This window comes from Bos taurus, chromosome 15 (assembly GCF_002263795.3).
Source record: "Bos taurus isolate L1 Dominette 01449 registration number 42190680 breed Hereford chromosome 15, ARS-UCD2.0, whole genome shotgun sequence".
Classification (NCBI taxonomy): domain Eukaryota; kingdom Metazoa; phylum Chordata; class Mammalia; order Artiodactyla; family Bovidae; genus Bos; species Bos taurus.
Window position 1 is genome coordinate 73,430,315 of NC_037342.1, and position 22,227 is coordinate 73,452,541.

At 37.6% G+C, this 22,227-nt stretch overlaps 1 protein-coding gene across 2 annotated transcripts in view; it reads left to right on the forward strand.

The window, feature by feature from the left end:
- Positions 1 to 21,740, forward strand: part of API5 (apoptosis inhibitor 5) — a 28,240-nt gene extending 6,500 nt beyond the window's left edge. Inside the window, exons 2-14 of one of the 2 annotated variants that reach the window (XM_024975438.2) lie at positions 2,602 to 2,763; positions 3,850 to 3,943; positions 4,407 to 4,472; positions 5,000 to 5,151; positions 7,034 to 7,240; positions 7,667 to 7,771; positions 8,868 to 8,957; positions 10,120 to 10,301; positions 12,000 to 12,093; positions 12,932 to 12,988; positions 14,714 to 14,790; positions 15,295 to 15,431; positions 19,582 to 21,740. In XM_024975438.2, the coding sequence (XP_024831206.1) occupies positions 2,602 to 2,763; positions 3,850 to 3,943; positions 4,407 to 4,472; positions 5,000 to 5,151; positions 7,034 to 7,240; positions 7,667 to 7,771; positions 8,868 to 8,957; positions 10,120 to 10,301; positions 12,000 to 12,093; positions 12,932 to 12,988; positions 14,714 to 14,790; positions 15,295 to 15,431; positions 19,582 to 19,664 (1,506 nt within the window). In that variant the 3' untranslated portion in view covers positions 19,665 to 21,740. The remainder of the gene's footprint in view (positions 1 to 2,601; positions 2,764 to 3,849; positions 3,944 to 4,406; positions 4,473 to 4,999; positions 5,152 to 7,033; positions 7,241 to 7,666; positions 7,772 to 8,867; positions 8,958 to 10,119; positions 10,302 to 11,999; positions 12,094 to 12,931; positions 12,989 to 14,713; positions 14,791 to 15,294; positions 15,432 to 19,581) is intronic. The other variant, NM_001144083.2, reaches the window with a different exon arrangement.
- The last annotated feature ends 487 nt before the right edge of the window (positions 21,741 to 22,227 follow it).

Sequence of the window (22,227 nt, forward strand, 5' to 3'; positions counted from 1 at the left end):
AAGAGTCGGACATGACTGAGCACCTAACACTTTCACTTTCACACTGAGCGACTTTTCAGAAGCTATGGAGCAAGCTACAGGAGTGTTAAGTGGCAGAGAAGTCAGCCATGATTTTTTTTGAACCTTTGCACTAAAAAGTGGGTAATATACTTTTGAAGTAGTAATTCCTGAAGGCTGATTTTGTGTCTGCATTTCATGAGGAAGCTATCCTCCTTATTCACAGAAATTTCTGTTATTTAGGGGTTGGTATTAATGTTTAAGATAGGAGTTGTCATTAATCTAGTAAATATGCGTATATTAAAATCTGTACCATTCAAAGATCTAATTGTGACCATAGCCTTTTGATACATAAAACACTTTATTTCTGATTATTTTTTAAAAAATAGTGTCCTTAATTGAGATTCCAATGAACCTAAATATCTTTGCATCCTGCCTTTTTTTTTCTCTTGAGTCTGTAATATACTGGATGTTCTTTAGTCATCCACTTAACTTATCTAAAGCATTTAGAGGATTGCCTTTTACAGAGTAAATACGATATTGTGTACATATTTGGTTTAGTAGTATGTTTAAGGTTTTCCAGTAATTAAAAGTTCTCTGTAGTCACGATATGTATTGCTTTGTTTCCCAACTTGATCCATTAATAAAAGGGCTAGTTTGGAGGCAAGTGTGTAGTGGGGACTGGGAATTTGTTGACTCTTCATATATTGTGAGTATCTGAGGGCAAGCACTTCTGAAATTTTTTTTAAAGGAAACAAACGAACTTTGAATGTATTATTTTAATGAAAAGTTAAATATATGACATTGGGCATGCAGAACAAATTACCATTTTTATATTCTAAAACATGAGGCAAAATAAAGCTTCCTAACTTTCCTCTTATTGCTTAATTTCAGGAATATATTCTACCTTGTGCAATGTGCTCATTGAAAATAGATCAGTATATCTAAACGTAACACAATTATTTGAGAATTGTGTTTCTTCAGTCTGTTCAGTTGCTCAGTCATGTCATACTCTTTGCAACCCATGGACTGCAGCACGCCATGCTTCCCTGTCCATCACTAACTCCCAGAGCTTACTCAGACTCATGTCCATCCAGTTGGTGATGCCATCCAACTGTCTCATCCTCTCTCGTGCCCTTCTCTTCCCGCCTTCTGTCTTTCCCAGCATCAGGGTCTTTTCCAGTGAGTCAGTTCTTCACATCAGGTGGCCAAAGGATTGGAGCTTCAGCTTCAGTATCAGTCCTTCCAATGAATATTCAGGACTGATTTCCTTTAGGCTGGACTGGTTCGATCGCCTTGCAGTCCAAGAGACTCTCAAGGGTCTTCTCCAACACCACAGTTCAAAAGCATCGGTTCTTCTGCACTTAGCTCTCTTTATGGTCCAACTCTCACATCCATACATGACTACTGGAAAAACCATAGCTTTGACTAGACGGACCTTTGTTGGCAAAGTAAATGTCTCTGTTTTTTAAATATGCCATCTAGGTTGGTCATAGCTTTTCTTCCAAGGAGCAAGTGTCTTTTAATTTCATGGCTGCAGTCACCATCTGCAGTGATTTTGGAGCCCAGAAAATATAAAGTCTGTCACTGTTTCCATTGTTTCCCCATCTATTTGGCATGAAGTGATGGGACCAAATGCCATGATCTTAATTTTTTGAATGTTGAGTGTTATGCCAGCTTTTTCACTCTACTCTTTCACTTTCATCAAGAGGCTCTTTAGTTCCTCTTCACTTTTCTGCCATAAGGGTGGTGTCATCTGCCTATCTGAGGTTATTGATATTTCTCCTGGCAATCTTGATTCCCGCTTGTGCTTCATCCAGCCCAGCATTTCACATAATGTACCCTGCATAAAAGTTAAATAAACAGGCTAACAGTATACAGCATTGACGTACTCCTTTCCCAATTTGGAGCCAGTCTGTTGTTCCATGTCCAGTTCTAACTGTTGCTTCCTGACCTGCATACAGATTTCTCAGGAGGCAGGTAAGGTGGTCTGGTATTCCCATCTTTGAAAGAATTTTCCACAGTTTGTTGCAATCCACACAGTCAAAGGCTTTAGTGTAGTCAGTGAAGCAGAGGTAGATGTTTTTCTGGAATTGTCTTGCATTTTCTATGATCCAACAGATGTCAGCAATTTGATCTCTGGTTCTTCTGCCTTTTCTAAATCCAGCTTGAACATCTGGAATTTCTCGGTTCACATACTATTGAAGCCTAGCTTGGAGAATTTCAAGCATTACTTTGCTAGCGTGTGAGATGAGTACAGTTGTGTTTATTCTGTTTATTACAAAATTTTAAAGCATGATACAGTCACAAGACTAAGAACAGTTAATCACTAAATGAAGAAGTGTTAGTACATAACAAACCTTTTTTTTCCACATAAAATTAGATACATTCTTCTCTCTTTCCCAAATGACAAAGAATAATGTGAAGGGCAGGGAACAGATAGTAGGAAGGTAGGTGTTAAATTTAAGCAGTAAAACTCCCAAAGTAAGCCCTATTTCTTAGCCTGTGTGAAATTTTACTAACTTAAAGCAAACTCAAAGAAGTTTGTTTAACTTGCCATTCTTCAAAATTGTATTTCTTTTCTGCTTTATTCTTTTGTTTCAGCATAAAGATGCTTATCAAGTGATATTGGATGGTGTCAAAGGCGGTACCAAGGAAAAAAGATTAGCAGCTCAGTTTATTCCAAAATTCTTTAAGCATTTTCCAGAATTGGCCGATTCTGCTATCAATGCGCAGTTGGACCTCTGTGAAGACGAAGACGTATCGGTACGTTTATGGCTGACGCTCCGACAGGCTTTCAGTGTCGCCTTTGCCGCTTTCAGACATCCTCTCTGTGTGGCTAAGGTACCTGAAGCACCAGGCGTACTAGCGCGTGGTAAAATCCTGCCGCCGGGTCTGGTCTGCTGGGGCAGCATCCCAGGGCTTCAGTCTGCATGTGAGGAAACGTGTCAGCTCTTTCTCCACCTTTCAGTTGTGAAAAATGCATGCAAAATACTTCGTTTTGCTTATTTATTATCCACTGTTGAAAACAGCTGTGGCTCACATCTTTTTCGTAGATTGTTAGGCAAAGTGCACGTGAAATCAGACTAGCTTTAGCTTGTAGTCGATTTATGCTTTCTTGGATATTTAAAATAATAACAGCATTGCAGCATAAAATATAGTTTCAACACCCCTAAATAGTTTTCATAGCAGAAAAATAATTGAACTGTGAAATAATTATATGTTATTACTGGAATAAAAAGGAGTAGTTTTTCCTTGGAACAGAATTAAGCATTAGCATTTCTGGCTGCTGATACAAGTTCCTAAGAATTTTCGACTATTAGCCCCTGGCTTTTCAAATGAAAGTAGTGAATCATCAACATTTTGTGCAAAATTTGAATTTTTATATTAAACTAAATAAACCAAGATCCTGTATTTGGAATTATGTACACAGAATATATCCACAAATTTGCATACTGAACATCCTAAAGTAAGTCGTTGCTAGCTATGACCTTGGCCACTGCAGCCATTCTTGAGGGATACGGTATGGTGTGCCCACAGGTAGGTAGTAAAAACCCAACAATTGTATATAGTCAACATATAGACTGTTTATAATCTCAAGTCTGTCTACTCGAGTCAGATAATTGTATTTAATGTCCCTTTCCACCACATTTTGTTTCATATTCTGTGAAGCTTGAATATTAAAGTGGAATAAATTATCTCTAAAACTGAAAACCTCATGTTGTATAGTTTTGTGGCGCATATGCCGGTTATTACAGTTTCTCTCGTACTTTTTGTCCTCTTTAAAGGTCGAGGTTGTTGTTTTTATTCATGATAGTATTTGGTTAATTTTTTATTTGAAATTATGTTCAGATTCGACGGCAAGCAATTAAAGAGCTGCCTCAGTTTGCCACTGGAGAAAATCTCCCCCGAGTGGCAGATATACTAACCCAACTTTTGCAAACAGGTAAGGAATTTTATTATTACCCTTTTATCTAAATGTAACTTCTCTGAAATAATGATTCTTTTTTTTTTCCCCTGAAGATTTGCCTTTGATAGAAATTTAAATTCTTTTTTCATACAGTTAGTTTGAAGCTTAATGACTTATGACTGTCTGATTTCTAGTTTTGTTTTGAATTCTGGTTGTGAAGGTATAATGACTGGATGCTTTGGGGGATTTTGATGCATCATGATCTGTCACCCCCAGCTTCCTGTAGTTTCTTAACTGTACCATCTTACAATCTTAGCATCAGCGCTTGCCAGGTACACGGATCAGGGTCTCTACCCTTCCAGGAAAGCTGTGTTTTCTTGGTACCTGAGATAAATGCTTAGTTTACGTCTCCTCTCAGTGTGATCTGTGACAGACTGTGTTGAGTCTTAAGTTTGAAAAGGAAGCAGATTATACACTGTACCTCTTTCTCTCTATCCAGATGACTCTGCAGAATTTAACTTAGTGAACAACGCCCTCTTAAGTATATTTAAGATGGATGCAAAAGGTAAGGCCACTTCTTGTTCTGAATTGTGTTTGATGTCCTAACAAATTGGGGAATTTGGCATTTCTCATTAAGGGTAAAGTCTGGGATTCACCCAGACATCTGTTTCATAAAAATTCTAAGTGTTCTCAGGGGACAAAAAAGCAGCTTAGCTCAAGCTGTTGAGTCAAGATGACTCAGAAAACCAGAAGAAATAATTTTAAAAACAGACCAAACTTTTCCCTTAGAAATATGTTGGAAAAACTCTGTTTCCCACTTGAAAAAATTCATCCAGAAATCCCTGGGCTTATTTACTATTAATAATGATAAAAAAGAAATGTCATGCTCAAGCTGATTCTGAGTCCATGAACAAAGTATATGATCACTCTTATGGTTGAGACTGTAGAAATTTTAGACTGGTTTAACCAGTATCAGTGATATTCATGATATATATTAATTCACTTGAAAAGAAATGCTGTAATTCAAATTAACTTGAAGGATGTCATTCCTATATAGAATTGACTTCCGGATGCAACTATTTTGTTTTGCAGGGACTTTAGGTGGCTTGTTCAGCCAAATACTTCAAGGAGAGGACATTGTTAGAGAACGAGCAATTAAATTCCTTTCTACAAAACTTAAGACTTTACCAGATGAAGTCTTAACAAAGGAAGTAGAGGAACTTATACTAACTGAATCCAAAAAGGTAAGCTTCCGTTATCTTTTAGTGAACTTCCCTAATGCACAGGAACATAGTTGATTTTAGCACTGTTCATCAGTGCTATACGTAGCTTGTTTATAAGAGCATATGTCCCATAAGAACCATTGTAGAACTTCAGGATTTTCTTCTGTTGTATTTTGCACTTTGGTCACTTTAATGGGAAGTGGAGAAGACAAAAGGAGAAGGGGGCAGTAGAGGATGAGATGGTTGGATGGCATCACCAATCAATGGACATGAACCTGGGCAAACTCCGGGAGATGGTAAGGGACACAGGGGCCTGGCATGCTGCAGTCCATGGGGTTGCAAAGAGTCAGACATGACTTAGTGACTGAACAACAACAGCAGCACTTGTAATGATGAATCACGGTGTTACTTTAAAGGGGTTCAGTTCAGTTCAGTCGCTCAGTCCTGTCCGACTCTTTGCGACCCCATGAATCGCAGCACGCCAGGCCTCCCTGTCCCTCACCAACTCCCGGAGTTCACTCAGACTCACGTCCATCGTGTCAGTGATGCCATCCAGCCATCTCATCCTCTGTCGTCCCCTTCTCCTCCTGCCCCCAACCCCTCCCAGCATCAGAGTCTTTTCCAGTGAGTCAACTCTTCACATGAGGTGGCCAAAGATTAAAGGGTTTGATCACATATAAATCCTTTGTGGTATTATCCTCAAAATCTATGCATTCATCAGGTCTCTGAATGAATCATTTCCTTCAGGAAATTTTACTTATTTCCCACCTGTCTCCCTAATTTTAGGATATTCAGCCATAGGATTCTGAATCATTTCAAAATGGAAATGAAATCACCTTGAAATGACCTGTTGTTTTATACTGTCCCATGACATTATAAACTCAGGAGACCATGCTTATTTGTCTGTGCACCCAGCACTAGCAGAGTTACAGTTGCTAAGATTTGAAAGGCGTGCCACAATTAACTTTTCGTTCAAACAGCACCAAAGTTTGGGAATAGTTTATTTTTATGTGTTCAGGAAAATTCAATGTTGTCTCTAATGGCACCACTCACTTGCTTATTGGCAAGATTTCTTCAATGAGAGAGAAAGGAGCTGCGTATTTCACTTTTGTGTCTGGTGGGATGTGTCATGATTGCTTGCTCCTTTGGTCAGTGGACAGAAAGGTTGAGACCCGCTGACACAGAAGACTAAAAACTTGCATGGTCTCCTGTTTGGTTTGTGCTTCCCTGGTGGCTCAGCTGATAAAGAATCCACCTGCAATGCAGGAGACCTGGGTTCGATCCCTGGGTTGGGAAGATCCCCTGGAGAAAGGAAAGGCTACCCACTCCAGTATTCTGGCCTGGAGAATCCCACACTGTAAAGAGTTGAACACAACTGAGAGACTTTCACTTTCACTTTTCCTGTTTTGTGTGTAATTACCATGTTAATGTGAATGAGGCTGCTTTTAAATATAAGGAACTGAATCTGATTTAACAGTTTATTGCCAGATTTTCATGGTTTTTTTTTTTTCCCGCTATCAGCCCCTGAAGAGCCTTTTTAGGTATTTCAGATTTAGAGAGTATCCTCAGCCACTCTCCCTGAAATTTTAACACCACAGATATACTGGATATCTGTTTATGTACTATATGTGCATCTGTGCTTTAGACATAAAAAAAGAGTAAAATTTCCCGAGAACCAAGTGTTGTCCCCTTGGAAACAATATAGTGCACCATTGAGAGTGCATGGCTTATTCTGAAGCTAAGTCGACTGAAGCTTGAAGTTGTTCTGTCTTCAGTGTTTCAGAGATCCGAGCAGCAAACCGACTTCTGCACAACGAATTTGCTGTGCAGTTTCAATATTGTTCTTTCTTTTCCATTCAAGTGATAAAGATACTAATAACTATTCTGAATGGTCTCTTTCCAGGTGCTAGAAGATGTGACCGGTGAAGAATTCGTTCTGTTCATGAAGATACTGTCTGGGTTAAAAAGCTTACAGACAGTGAGTGGAAGGCAGCAACTGGTAGAGTTGGTGGCTGAGCAGGCTGACCTGGAACAAACCTTCAACCCCTCAGACCCTGACTGTGTGGACAGGCTTTTACAGTGCACTCGGCAGGCGGTACCCCTCTTCTCTGTGAGCTCTTTGTTCTATATAGCTAGCATTTTCATTATGCTATTGGCTTGTAATTGTGTAGATATACTCTTGACCGTTCTCCTCAAAGCTCTGCATAAAAGTATTAACACAGTGGAGCAGTCATTTGTTTTATGCAGGCCTAGGAGAAGAGCCCAAAGCAGCAAGAAGTTTCTTTAAAGTCTTGCCTAGAGACTTTTGAAAAGTCTTGAGAATTTTAAGTCCCATGCTCCAGGTTACTTTGCAACTAAGTATATGCTGTCTGTTGAGGTTATTTATGAGATGCTCTGGGATATGCTCTCCCATTGTATTTTAGCTGTAGTACTTGATGCTTTGATACTGAGCATTTGTTGATTGACATTCGACTATTACATTTGAGAGAATATGTATTTATTTTTTTATTTATCAGTATTCTTTGGATTTTTACAGAAAAATGTTCATTCCACAAGGTTTGTGACTTATTTCTGTGAGCAAGTTCTCCCTAACCTCAGTTCCTTGACTACCCCAGTGGAAGGTCTTGATATACAGTTGGAGGTAAGAGAAAATTTCTGGCTTTAGCACTGAAAAGGCATTGCCATATTTCAACCTAAATGTAAACCACTAACTTGATCTGATTGCTAAGAGATTTAAGGCCTGGTGGTGGCTAGCTAATAATCTGTCCCAGGATTAATTACATGGAAATGCTTTATGGATTCATTGAGAGTTTGCTGCAGTGGGAAAAACAATGCCTGTAGTTTTCATTATAGTCATTCTCTACCTTTGTAACCTTAATGCTTTTAAATACATTGTTCAGTCATGACAGTTCCTATCTCTGTAACTGATAGAGCCAGGTTTAAATAGATTCACACAAAATGTCGTTTATCCCTTCTCCAATAGAATTGACTACCCTCTCTACCTTCTATATCAATTGTAATGTACGTACACATTTTTTCGGAGCATATAAAAATACTTTACTGCTTTCTCCCCAATTTAACCTTATTCCTCTCGGAATCTCCAAAATCTAATGTAGAGCCTGATTCTGAAAAGCACCTGATAATGTTTGTTTAGTTCAACTGAAATATGGAAATATGCCATTTCCTCATAGGTCCTTAGGAGAGAGGAGAGTCTCACTGTGCAATTAAACTGTGGTTTGCTTCACATGTCCTGGGTGTGACTTACCAGACTGGGATTGAGTAAAGCAGAGATGAACCTCAGGAACAGTGGCGGTTACTGATACTTTGATAGTATGCAGAGACTGAGTTTGATAGCACAGGAGGCCCAGCCTAAATATTAGCAGTGAATATTGCTGGTCGTCTCTTCCTTGTGTGTTATTGTCCTGTAGCAGAGAGTGTCGTGTGTGTTCCTTTCCTTACTTATTCCCACAGGCATATTGAGAGCCATGAGATCAGGGTTTCAGGGTCTGCACTGCCACTCATATATCGTGACTTTGCCAGGTTACATTCTCTCTCCGACCTTCAGCTTCCTCAAAGTAAAATAGAGCTGCATCTTTTTTTTTTCCAGTTCAAACATTATGTTCTGTAAAAGCCTATTTGAAAAATAAGCAATCTTAAATAGTTACCTAGAATATTATCTTACAACCCTTGCTCATTCAAAGAAAAGAATGCTAATAACAGTAAATTGTGTGTTTTAGGTATTAAAACTCTTGGCCGAAATGAGTTCATTTTGTGGTGACATGGAAAAACTAGAAACAAATTTAAGGAAACTATTTGATAAGTTATTGGTAAGAATTTTTTTCTTTCCTTATGGCATAGTCAGTATAGCATCCCAAAGTTTAGTAGTATAGTATTTACAGATTATGCAGAGCCGGATTTTGAAGTGATTTAGGTAATAATCCTAATGAGTATTCTTAGCTGCTCAGGCCACAAAATTGTCTACTTTTTTTTTTTTTTAATCTGTTTTAGTCTTTTGCATTTCTTCTGTTGTTGATGCTTTAGACAAAATATAATACAAGGTTTATATAGTAAGTTTTTCTACTATTTCTTCATCAGAATATTCTGTTTTCTCCAGAGCACCATCGCCGTTACTGCCCAGGGCCAAATAGCTTTAACAACCTAGAAGTGAAGTCATTATGTCATAATTGGTTTTTATTTTGTGGCTTACAGTTTAGGTGTCATATCCAAAAAATCGTTATTACCATGACCCAGGTCGAGGAGCTTTATTCCTATGTTTTCTTCTAGGAATTTCATGAGAGACATATGTCTTATACTCTTTCTTGTTTTTCTCTTACATACTTTGCTCAGTATAATGATCTCTAGGTCTGCCCCTGTCGCTGCAAATGGCACTGTCTCACCCATTTTCATGGCTGAGTGTACTGCGGTGTGTGTGTGTGCACATGGATGTTCCACACCCTGTCTGTTTACCTATCGATGGACATTAGGTTGCTTCCATATCTTGGCTATTGTAAATAGTGCTATGAACACTGGGGTGCATGTATCTTTCTGAATTAGTTTTCTCTGGATATTTGCCCAGGAGTAGAATTGCTGGATCATACTATAACTCTTTTTTCAGTTTTTTAAGAAACTTTTTAAGAATACTGTTTTAGGAGCATCAGCTTTTGTTGCCAAACCTAGATTGAATCCTGACTCTAAAGCTTTTTTTTTTACCTAAGTTCTCAGAACTTCAGTCCCTTCATCTGCCTAGTGCTGGGTTGGCTACTCTTGTCGTCAGTAGCAGCAACAGCTATACTATAGGTTAATATGGAATGTTGACCGGTTGGGTCATTGATCCAAAATGTAAAAGGGATATCTTATGTAAATTTCTTATCTTGGTAGTTTTTAATGTTTCGTGTCTTAAAAGTGTGTCCTATAATTACTTGAGTATATGTTTTATAATTAGAGTGTCTAGAGCAGATCTCCTCTATCTCTTGTATTTTCATCTCTTAGGAGTACATGCCTCTCCCTCCAGAAGAAGCAGAAAACGGGGAGAATGCTGGTAATGAGGAACCCAAGCTGCAGTTCAGTTATGTGGAATGCTTGTTGTACAGCTTTCACCAGTTGGGCCGAAAACTTCCAGATTTCTTAACAGCTAAGCTGAATGCAGAAAAGCTCAAAGATTTCAAAATCAGGTGATATATGATTGCAGTGCCCCAGTCCTTGATAAAGGTGAAAGCTATCTTGAGGCTGCCTTGGTTTCGTTTTCATTTTGCAAGAGCTTTTTCCCCACCCTTTCTTACTACAATGCAAAAGAATGCAAGATCCACAAAACAGGAATGTATGCAAAGATGCAACTGTGGTGGCATGACAAATGCTTGGCAGAGGATGGCCTTTTACAGAAATGCCCTCTGGCTCTCCTCACTTGCTTTAGGATAGATACTGGGCTGGTTCTCTGACCTAACACCTCAAATTGTCCTCAGCTGTTCTTTATAGATAACAGCACCTGCCTTACAGAGTTGTGAGAATCAAATTGTCCTCAACTGTTAAATTTATAGATACTAATTTATAGATGCATCTACCTCGGAGAAGGCAGTGGCACCTCACTCTGCTACTCTTGCCTGGAAAATCCCATGGATGGAGGAGCCTGGAAAGCTGCAGTCCATGGGGTCGCTGAGGGTCGGACATGACTGAGCGACTTCACTTTCTCTCTTCACTTTCATGCACTGGAGAAGGAAATGGCAACCCACTCCAGTGTTCTTGCCTGGAGAATCCCAGGGACGGGGCATCCTGGTGGGCTGCCATCTATGGGGTTGCACAGAGTCAGACATGACAGAAGTGACTCAGCAGCAGCAGCAGCAGCATCTACCTTATAGAGAATTAAATGACAGTAATGAAAAACTTAAAGCACAGTGCCTGGCATATACTGGGTATTTGGTAAACTATAGCTGCTCTTAATCGGAGAAGGCAATGGCAACCCACTCCAGTGTTCTTGCCTGAAGAATCCCAGGGATGGAGGAGCCTGGTGGGCTGCCGTCTATGGGGTCACACAGAGTCGGACATGACTGAAGTGACTTAGCAGCTGCAGCTGCTCTTAATATCTTACAGGGTTTTTATTATGTTATAGTGTGGCTGGAGGAGCAGCACTGGAGAAGTCAATTTGTGTCTCAGGAAGATACTTTGTATTAAATCATTGTTAACAAATTCTCATCTTAAGCTACTGTATCATCTGTGATTGTCCTCTATGCTTTGGTAAGGCAGAGGTTTATTACTTGCTGAAACATTTGACCAGAAGCAAACATCTTAGGAAATTACTCTGAAAGTGACAAAAAACCAGCAATGCCACATTGTTAAGCAGAATTCCTAGAAGGCGGCAGGCTGGAGTTACGGTAGCACTTTTCCACACATACTACCTGGAAACAAATTTGAAAAAAAGATTACTCGACATCCTTTGCAAAATTTTGTTTTATTTTTAAACTGGACCCTAAGGTGCAAATGGGTCAAACACCGTCCCTTGTTAGCAGATAAACACAGATTAAGTGACTTGTGTCTGTCACTTGAGCTTCACTTGACTAGTGGAAGAGAAGACTCCAGGCCACCTGATTCTAACCCATGGTCTGGGTTGTTTCTAACTTAGGTTAACCTTGCAGGTTAATGTAACAAGTTTCCTTAACCCAGTTCTAGAAGTGTTTCCATTGCCAGTGGATTTCTTTCAATTTTTGACAAAAACTACTTTTATTTTACTTATTTGTGTATCTCTTATGATCATACATTGATAATTAAAAGGAAGTCCCCCTCAAAGTTTACTCTTTATTGGTAAAGGCTGTAGTTTTCTTCGAATTTAAAACAGTTGCAGTGATGATTTGTTCATTAATAAACACTTCTTCATTTAGGCTGCAGTACTTTGCACGGGGCCTGCAGGTTTACATCAGACAACTCCGCTTGGCTCTCCAAGGCAAAACAGGCGAGGCCTTAAAAACAGATGAGGTGAGAATACTGGCTTATATCTCGTTAGGAAATTTTTATAATAGCCACCATTCATTACAAATTCAGACTGAATTCATATATTGAAGTGTACCATTCAACTTTATTTGAACCAATGATTTTAAGTCTAAAGGTTGAAGATACAGTATTAGAAGACTGCATATTTAGCTATATGCTATCTAGGAAACTTCTACCATTGTTGAAATGTCTTGAATGTTTCCAATGTTTGTGAACAGTGTTTGTTACCAAACTTTGATACATACTGATCTTTCACTGGGGTCTCATTAGCAGCACATTTTGTTTAAATATTTGTTTAGCGATTGTGACATTTTAAAATTTTACCTTTTTGAAACCCAAACATTAGTTTACATTAAAAGTATTAAACTACTAATTCTGTACCAAACTATATCTTGTGTTTATGTTGGGATCTTTGGTTTTCCCTGATCTCATCTATTTTGATCAATCTTCATCCTACTTCATCCTAGTCCTAATGAAATATTTTAAGTTTCATTGTGTCTTTCTGTAACATAAACTGATTTCTTTTAAAACAACTGATGGGTGCCAGTGACCTGTCCCTTACTTGTTTTTCAAGTGAACTGCAGTTAACAGTTTAATGTTCTAACCTGTTGAGGGAAGATAAAGATTATTTCCTGTCTTTGCCATCGCTACATTTATTAATAGTCGAGAAATAGGAATAAGCACTATCTGTAGATATAAGCCAATGAATTTCCTAACTGTAGAAATGATTCTGAAAAAGAAGTGGAATTGAAGTTTTATATGGGAAAGAAATATATCATAAAAGTTACTGGCATTTTAATTTAATGTTGTTTCCCTTTTACAGAACAAGATTAAAGTCGTTGCATTGAAAATAACAAATAATATTAATGTTTTAATCAAGGTAAGTCTTCCTTTCTTACTTAGCCATCCCAACTAGCTAGAAAGTTAGTGCAGGGGATATGTCCGTAACGGTCTAGTGAAGGAGAAATGCCATTACGTTGCATACATTTGGCCTTTTAAAGCTTTATGCCTTTTATAATACCAAGTAACATTTTTGTAGCTATTATAATTCGTTTTATTTATTTAAATGGTATTGCAGAAGATACTATAAACAAAGGGAGGCATGCACAATTCTGACGAACAGCATTGGAGCAGATACATTAGACTCAGAAATTTCACTGACTTAAGTTCTTGTAGTTTTAACGCTATTGGTTCCTTTTGAATGACCAATAAAACCCTGCTTCACTTACACTAAGAATGGACAGTCTTATGTGGTGCATGACATGCTGTCCCATGCTGTCTTCTGTTAATTTGTCTATGTAATAAATTGAGAGTGTTCTACACTGTAGGCTAAGGTGTACCTTACCATTAAGCCATACATACGCTTCAGTTCCGTTCACCCTCCTCAAGTATCTGTTAGCCTAAACAAAAACTAATAACCTGAAAGAACAAAAGAGGAATCACAACAAAGAACCCATCATTTGATATCATAGGTTAACGGTACTGTCACAAGTTAACAGTATTGTAGCCAGGTAGGAGAAAGAAATATTTGTTACACTTACAGCACAAAGCCTGACAGTAACAAAATCAGGGCCAGTGGTATGTCTTAAAAGTAGTCTGGTAAAAAGCCCATGGAATACTTACTTTTTATCAGAAGAGAAAGGGAACTTTTCAGAGAAAACAGTGAGATATTAAGGGATGAATTATCAGTGCCAAGAGGAAAAGGGAAAGGGCATTTAAGAGGGAAGAAAACTGACTCACACCTCAAAGAAAATTTTTATAATAGGCTCCATTTATTTCAAATCTTAAATATAAATCATAGTTTGAAATGGTGAATTAATACATTAAAATGTGAGATTTTACTTTATTTGAACTGATACCACAAATCAAAGTTGAAGATAATGTTTAGAATACTTTAAACAAATACTGTGAAAGAAACTCAGTTTACTTTTATCAGATGTTACCTATATATAAAAATTAGGGTAAAATGATAAATATAAATTCATCATAGTTTTGAGGGTATAATGAGGATTAGATTATTTCACTTCTGAATTATTTCAGTATTTAAATTTAGCAAATATTTGCATTACCATATATTGATAATTTAGTATTTAAATAACGTGGGTTTTTTCATTATTGGTAATATATAGATATTTGAGGGGGAGAAAAACATGATTACCCAGACCATTAGTTTTGTTCTAGTATTGAACCACTTAAAAATCTGCAATAGCAAATGCAGATTGCACCATTATATTTTCCTTAAAGCACATTAGTGACTGCATCTGTGCAAAAGAAACCACTTGGAGATTTGATTGAAGTTGATAAAGATTGATATTTTGTCCTGTAACCTGAAATGACATTTGAAAAAAGTTAGCTGCAGTTTCTTAAATGTGCACAAAATAACATTAATTAGGTAATATATGTCATTTGTAAACAAAATTGTCCTTGTTTACTTTCCTCTTGCAGTTTTTTCCCTAGGTTATTGTTTTAGTCATTAGCACAAAAGCAAATGGGATGAATTACTTTCCTTTCCTAAGATGACAGATGTGTCTTCCTGTTTCCTATCCTTACTACCACTTTCCACACCACCAGATACGTTAGAAATCTCTTCCTTTTGTTTCTTCAGGATCTCTTCCATATTCCTCCTTCTTATAAGAGCACAGTAACATTATCCTGGAAGCCTGTACAGAAGGTTGAACTTGGGTAAGAAACATTTAAAAGGGATTAAAGTGTTCTAATATTTGATTTATAAATATGAAAAGTCTGAATTCAGATTATTGCATTTCCTGTACAAAATGGTACATTATTAAATGATTCTTAATAAGATGTTAAAATATAGCTATTAGAAGCATGACTTAAATAGAAAATCTAACCTGGTATTTATAAAATAAACTGGCGGAATACAACTCTGGAATTTTCAAACCATTGTATTGCTGTGGCATAAGACTTTTCTGATAAGTTCTATGAAATGAGTCACTTGTGTATAATCTGTGAAGATACATATTTCAGATTGTTTTGAAGCCTTGTAAATGCCCTTCTGACAATGTCTCCATAACTTTAGCAGAGTTAATTTGATGACATCAGATGTTATTTCCTTTTTTCTGACATGACTATCATCTTTAGGATGTCTTTTGTAACTAATAAATATACTGCTAGCCTCTGATATAAAAGACTTTTTTTTCATTGCTGCTCTTCCTACCATTATAGGCAAAAGAGAGCCACTGAAGATACAACTTCAGGTTCACCTCCCAAGAAATCTTCAGCAGGACCAAAAAGGGATGCCAGGCAGATTTATAATCCTCCTAGTGGGAAATATAGCAGCAATTTGAGCAACTTTAATTATGGTGAGCGTTTCCGTTTGGGTACAAGAAATATGAGAGATTAGGCAGAAACTGTGTTGTGCTTGATTTTAAGTATAATTGAAGAGTATCATAGCTCTTTCAGGGTACTTTTTTTGCATTAGCTTGGGGAACTTGAACTGCTGGGAAAACACCTTATCCTATTCCTTTCTAACTCACCCTTGTGGGTTCACTGAGCTGAGCATGTAACACCAAGAACCTGAAAATTGTATTCAGAGATGCCAATAGGAAAAAAAAAAAAAAAGGAAGGAAGATGACATGAACCATCCATTCCTGATTTTCCCTGTTTTAGCTTCAAAGCAAGAAATGTTGTCCATTCTCCCTCAGGGACAGATAGAGTCCCTGGCAGATGTGGTATTAATGATTCTTCTTGGACCTCGTCAGCCTACTGCTTGCCCTCCCATTTTCTGTACTACTTCAGAAGGAGGAGTCCTAGGAGGTAGAGTCAGACGGTGAAGCACCGTCTAGCAAAGATGTGTCCTCTTGCAGTCTCCTCCACTGCCCAGAGTGCAGTCCTCCTGTCGACTTCTCACCAGTCCAGTCTCTCCCAGGGCTGTTGAATCAGAAGTGGTTTGTCTCATTGGCTTATAAAGAAGAATGAACATAAATATCACTGACTCAGATCCTTAATCTTGCTTAAGAAGACAAAGTTTAATATCCAGAACCAAGCATACTTGTGATTGGTCTTGGTTACCAATCAGAATTAATTCTACAGTAATTATTCCCCAAAAAAGTACATTCTGAAGCATATACTCCCTATAATTGTTTCCAGGATGAGATCATTTGACATTAAGTAAATGCCTACTATGAAGAAGGCAGTGACACCCCACTCCAGTATTCTTCCCTGGGGAATCCCATGGATGGAGGAGCCTGGTAGGCTGCAGTCCATGGGGTCGCGAACAGTCGGACACGACTGAGAGACTTCACTTTCTCTTTTCACTTTCATGCATTGGAGAAGAAAACGGCAAACCACTCCAGTGTTCTTGGCTGGAGAATCCCAGGGACGGGGGAGCCTGTCGGGCTGCCATCTATGGGGTTGCACAGAGTCGGACACGACTGACGAGACTTAGCAGCAGCAGCAGCAAATGCCTTCTTAAAATAGCAAAATTCCTCCAATATCCAAGCAAAAAGATTATGAAAAGGCAATTTCAGATTGTGAAATGAACCCTTAAACTCCAATCAGACTCTCTGAGGCAACTTTAGTGTAGAAAAGATCACTGAACTCTTACTTACATAATAATAGGCAAACATGCCTCTCTTGGCTTCTTGTCTTATCTGAAAAATAGGGATAGCAGAGAGCTTAAAAACTTCAAAAAATATTAATGATAGCATTTTGTAAATGGAAAAGATTCTGTTACTCCATTGCACTAAATATTGTCTGTCCTCTGTCACTTGTATGATTTAATGTGGTATTTATCAAAACCTTTCTTAACATCAGCTGTTCTCTCAGATACCATCTTCATTTGATTTAGATGAATGTAATCAACTATGGAAATATATAGAGAATTGTATTTATTTTCACTTAGGCATGTTAGTTACTCTGAATTTCCATGAGTATTCTGCACTGTGACATTCACTGCCTGCCTTAGAATCAGATGATGTAATGCATGTGGAAAAGAGATTTGAAAAATGCAAAGCCTTAGGTTGTATGTGATTTTTTTAATTATCAATATGGGTGGGGCGGAGGGGAGCAGTTTTACCGAAGACAAAAATCAGGGAATTTCCTGGTCATCCTGTGGTTAGAACTTCGACCTCACACTGAGGGCCTGGGGTTCAATCCCTGGTCAGGGAAATAAGATCCCATAAGCCACACAGCAAGGCCAAGGAAAAAATCCAGGAGTCACTTACAGCTTCAGTTGTTCCTTAGTCAGCAAAGTAACAGAACAACAAACACGCCTGTTAACTGCCTTTTGTGTCTGGTGTTCCTGTACTTTAATACTCCTACAGGAGCAACCTTGTAATCGGAGTGCTTGTCATAAATTGAGTTACAAAGCAAACTAAACTCTGATTGTTCTTATTGGAAAGTAGGAACCAAATTTCTGCTAGTATTTTTATTTGGGGGAGTTGAGATGTATCAGGTTAAACTAAACTCTGATTGTTCTTATTGGAAAGTAGGAACCAAATTTCTGCTAGTATTTTTATTTGGGGGAGTTGAGATGTATCAGGTTATAAGTATTCTCACAGAAACAATTTGAAGAGTTTTCTTGGATTTCTTTCACCCATTCAGCAGAAAACAGTTCTCAGTATTACAGATGAAAATTAGTTGACCTATCTACCTCAAATTTTTCTACCTTTTTAATGTCCTTTCCTTAGGGAACTGACAGTGGGTCAGGAGGAAAGAGAAACAGTGTTGGGTTTTTTTTCCTGCGATGTCAGTGTTGCGCCAGGACAGAGGGAGAAAAATGTTTTGTGTTGAGTCTTTAATACTTAGACTTTATTACCCATATTTAATCATTGAAATTCTACTTTTCTATGTCAGCCAAACTCAATTTTATTATATCACTGTCTTACTACAGTGACCAAGCCTGCTGCAAAGAAAATAGATTGTGCCAGTGTCATGGGCCTAAGCTAGTTCTATGCAGAGAAGGAGCCAGAATTTGTAATTGGTCTTTGAGTCCATGTAGGCATAGACTTTTTTCCTTATCAAAGTTTTTCACTTTACTAACCATTGTCTCTATTATTTTCTTTATCAAAAGGTGTTTGTTCCCATAACGTAGTCCAGCTTCCTGGTGCATTTTCAATCAAAGTATTTGCACATACCCATGTTTAGTTCTCCTTCCTGTGGAACAGAGTTCCCTGGTAACCCACAAGTACTAATTCTATATTTTGTGACTTGTGTCCTTCAACTTTTACCTTTTTTGAATATTAAAATAATTTTTAAAGTATAATTTTAACTAGTAGCTGTATTAGTTTAAGCTTGAAACCATTAAAAAGATCATTAAAGTGATTTTTTGAATATGATAGGTCATGATGGTTTCATTTAAATAGTTGGCATACCAATCAATTTAGAAAAATGTATCATGACGTGAGAGGTGACTTTAAATCAGATTCCATTCTGTTGACAGGTAAATATTGGTTAAGCTGGGGAAAGGTCTAGTTAGTTTTCTAACTCAGTTTCTGGAGAGAAAAAATAAAGCATCACCCAAAAACAGTAACATAATTCTAGCCATAATGGCAGAAAATGGATTGCAGTACTGACTGGATAGGAATTTTTCAAGCCTCCAACATTATGGATCAAAAATGGCAACAGCAGGTTCTTTTTATTGCTCCTAACAAGATTCCTGCAGTGAGGAAGTTTGAAGGTTCCGATGAGGAGACTGGGTCTCTGGAATTAGAAGTTTGAGACTCCTACTCATTTGTGTATGATGAAAGGTCCAGCCTTGCTGATAAGGTCAATCAGTTTTCTTCACTGGAAAGACTCCTCTGGACCTGTGAAACAGACTGACGAGTAAATCAAGGACTCATTCTACCATATGATCCAAGTGACTTGATTTTTCAGCAAGAGATATGCTTAATTTACATCACTAACCCAAACACTGTAACATATACATAACAACCTTTTTGGCAGCACTCTGAGCAGCTCATACGTAGCTGACAAAGCAGTGAGAAAAGCTGTCAGAATTTGTAACGTTATTTTTCAATGTGGTGACCCAAACAGATTACCTTTTCATTGCATTTGAAAGGTACATTTTTCACTCTAGCCTAACTTTTCAGAATTGATCAGTGGTAGTTTAAGATATTTTACATATATGACGCTAACTTTTGAAGGCCTATAGCTTTAATCCATATTAAATATAGACACGTTTATAGTTTCATTAGTTATCTTTGTGATAGGCACCACAATAAAGAACTAAATGTAGTTATCATTAACATTGTCACCTTGAAATATCTTTAATGGGGTACATTTAATTGAGTATATACTATGAATGTATTTGGTACCTTGAGATAATGCGCTTTGGCATATATGATGCCCTGGTTTTATGTAAAGATTTGAACTTGTAGATGTGCTCGCAGAATACCATACTGTTTTTATAGAGCCTACTGCTACATTCAGAGCTTCCAGCTACATTTCTTCTGTGTGTGCTGTCCCGTGAAGTCCTGAACAAGACCTAAACCCTTGTTCGCTTTTTCGTAGAGCAGAGAGGAGCCTTCAGGGGAAGTAGAGGTGGCCGAGGTTGGGGAGCACGAGGAAATCGTAGTCGGGGAAGAGTCTACTGAATGAGAAGTCACATTCTTCAGCATTGTCATGAGCTTATATACTTAATTCTACTACTCATTGGATTGCCGGGGGTGTCCCTTTAAAAAGACTGCTGCCTTCAGCTAAAAACTTACTGTTCTTTATACCTTTGTATGTATGATCTACTTTTGTAACAAACCATGGTTGTGTCCAAGGTAAAAACCACAGCGATATTTTTGGATGCTTTGTCTGCAATCTTTACTTGTTTTTGCAATATCATCATTATTCAGACTTCACATTGTGAATCTTTTAAACATCTTGATAATTTGTTATTGAGAGCTATTCAGATCTAAACTGTAATAAAATTCAGTCCATTTCTGATAACTGGTAAAGATCATCAGTGCTGAAAGGTTCCTGACTTTCCTGTCCCCTCTGTCTCCCCCACGCCAACATATGGAGAAGAGTAATGGTCAGACTTAACATTTATTTTCATGGTTATTTAATAAAGCTGCTAGGCAATGGTACAGTATTCCTGCGTGTCAGAAAAACTAAAATACTTAATCAACTTTCTTAAAATGTAGAAATGACTTGACATTTTTAGGAAGAAGTAAGTTGCTTTGCACTGCTTACTTAACTCTTCTCCATATGTTGTGATATAAACTTTTGAATATGGGATCTTACTATTTGCCTAGAAATGTGTATGTATAATATACATACATACATGAGCATATATCTGTGTGTGTGTGTGTGTATATATATATATGCATGCTGTGAAACTTGACTATACAACATAAGTCTTTTTTTTTTTTTTTTTTTTAATTCCAGGAACGGGTAGTCTTTGACACGGTGATTATCCTCTTGAGGCTGAATTCATTATTCACTTGTTATTTAGGTTTTCCTCCCAGTAGTGAGGGCTTTTGAGTCAGTTGCACTTACATGATTATTGTTATTTAAAACTAAAAATAAACAAAGGCTGCATTTTCAAAGATAAAGTTGAGATCCCTGTTGGAGAAATACAGCCCAAATACTGAGTCTGATGTACATACAGGTTTCTGCAGGATGAAATAGAGTACTTTAGAATTTGGGGATTTGATAAGCAGGGCAGCCCAGGAAGAGTGACTTGGGAATGTAATACACCAGTAAGTAAGGGGTGCTCTCGCAGTTTGCTTTTGCCACTTTCAAGATCTTAACTTCTCAGGTTATTAATCAAAATTATTGTATAAGGTAGTCAATAGAATCTAGGTTAAAACAACAGATGGGGGGTTTGTGGAGTGTTTAATTGTCATGGGCATTTTTAGTAGCATAGGCCCTTTGCTCTGCATTTGAATGTTTCATATATTTTTGTTCCACAATTAATCTTCCCTCCCCAGGTTTGTTATTCAACTCTAATGCCTGAATGACATTTTCTAGTAGTTTGACCTATTTTTTGAGGAATAGTTTGTGATTCCAATGCAGGTGTCTTCATTACTGTTACCTCTATATTGGGGGAATAGACAAAAAAAAAAAAAAAACAACAACAACCCTTTGTTAGAATTACTGCACATGTTTCTGGAGAAAATGTTTTTTGAAGACTAGAATGATACAAGTGAGCAAAAGAAGTTGGTCAGCTTGACTATGGAGTGGTGGCAATAATCTCTAAACATTCCAAAAGACTATGAGCTGGACTTAAGCTCCCTTGGAATCTGAACAGATATAGGAACGTGGAATTGCCATTTGACAACTGTGACCAGGTAGTCTGGACCTTAGAGTCAGATCAGCCAGTGGCCTAAAGCCATTTCAAGTACAGAAGCTGTTTGGGGACTACATTTATATAAATTTGAACATTAAGTATAATTTTTCCTCTTTTTCTTTTTAATATTTGTAAACTCAGAGCTAAAAAGTGATTTTACTTTCTAAAGTTTGATATTAAGTTGACTGTGTTCCTTCCCTTACCGCCTCATTGTTCCCCTTCCCTTTCCTAAAGCAATAGTGCACACCTTAGGTTATTTTTGCTTTAAAAATTTGAACGAAAAACTTCATGCCATGGATTTTTTTCTTTTGCAAGACACCTGTTTATCACTTTGTTCAAATGTAAATGTTCCCCTATGCTTTTGAAATAAATTTCCTTTTGTAATTTTGTTTTGTGTCTTGTGTTATCATTATGGTAACTTCAGTTTCTTGATATTCATTAACATTTCTTGCTTCTCATGTGCCAGTTTGTCAGACCATGAAAATACAAAGATGGACAAAATACTGCTTTTCTCAAAGAATTCAGTATTGCCAGTTATCTTTAATCTTCAGCCTTTGGGGTTTATTTTTAGAAGCTAATAACCTTCTGAAAAAAGAACTGGGTTGTTTCTATCAAAGCAAAACATCAGATACTTGACAGATCATAATGGAATAATTTCTTCCCTCAGTATGTAAAGCAACTTCTTGATTTGACTACCAGACTTTATTAAAAAGATTTTCCAGCCTTTGTTAAAAAGCACCAAGGAGGGATCAGTACAAGCTACCTAAATTCGCTCAGTGATCACATACATTCCTATGGTTCTAATACCATCTACGTGCTGAGGACTGCCAAATGTCTATGTCCATCCTTTCTTGCCTGGAGTTTCACGATAGCCT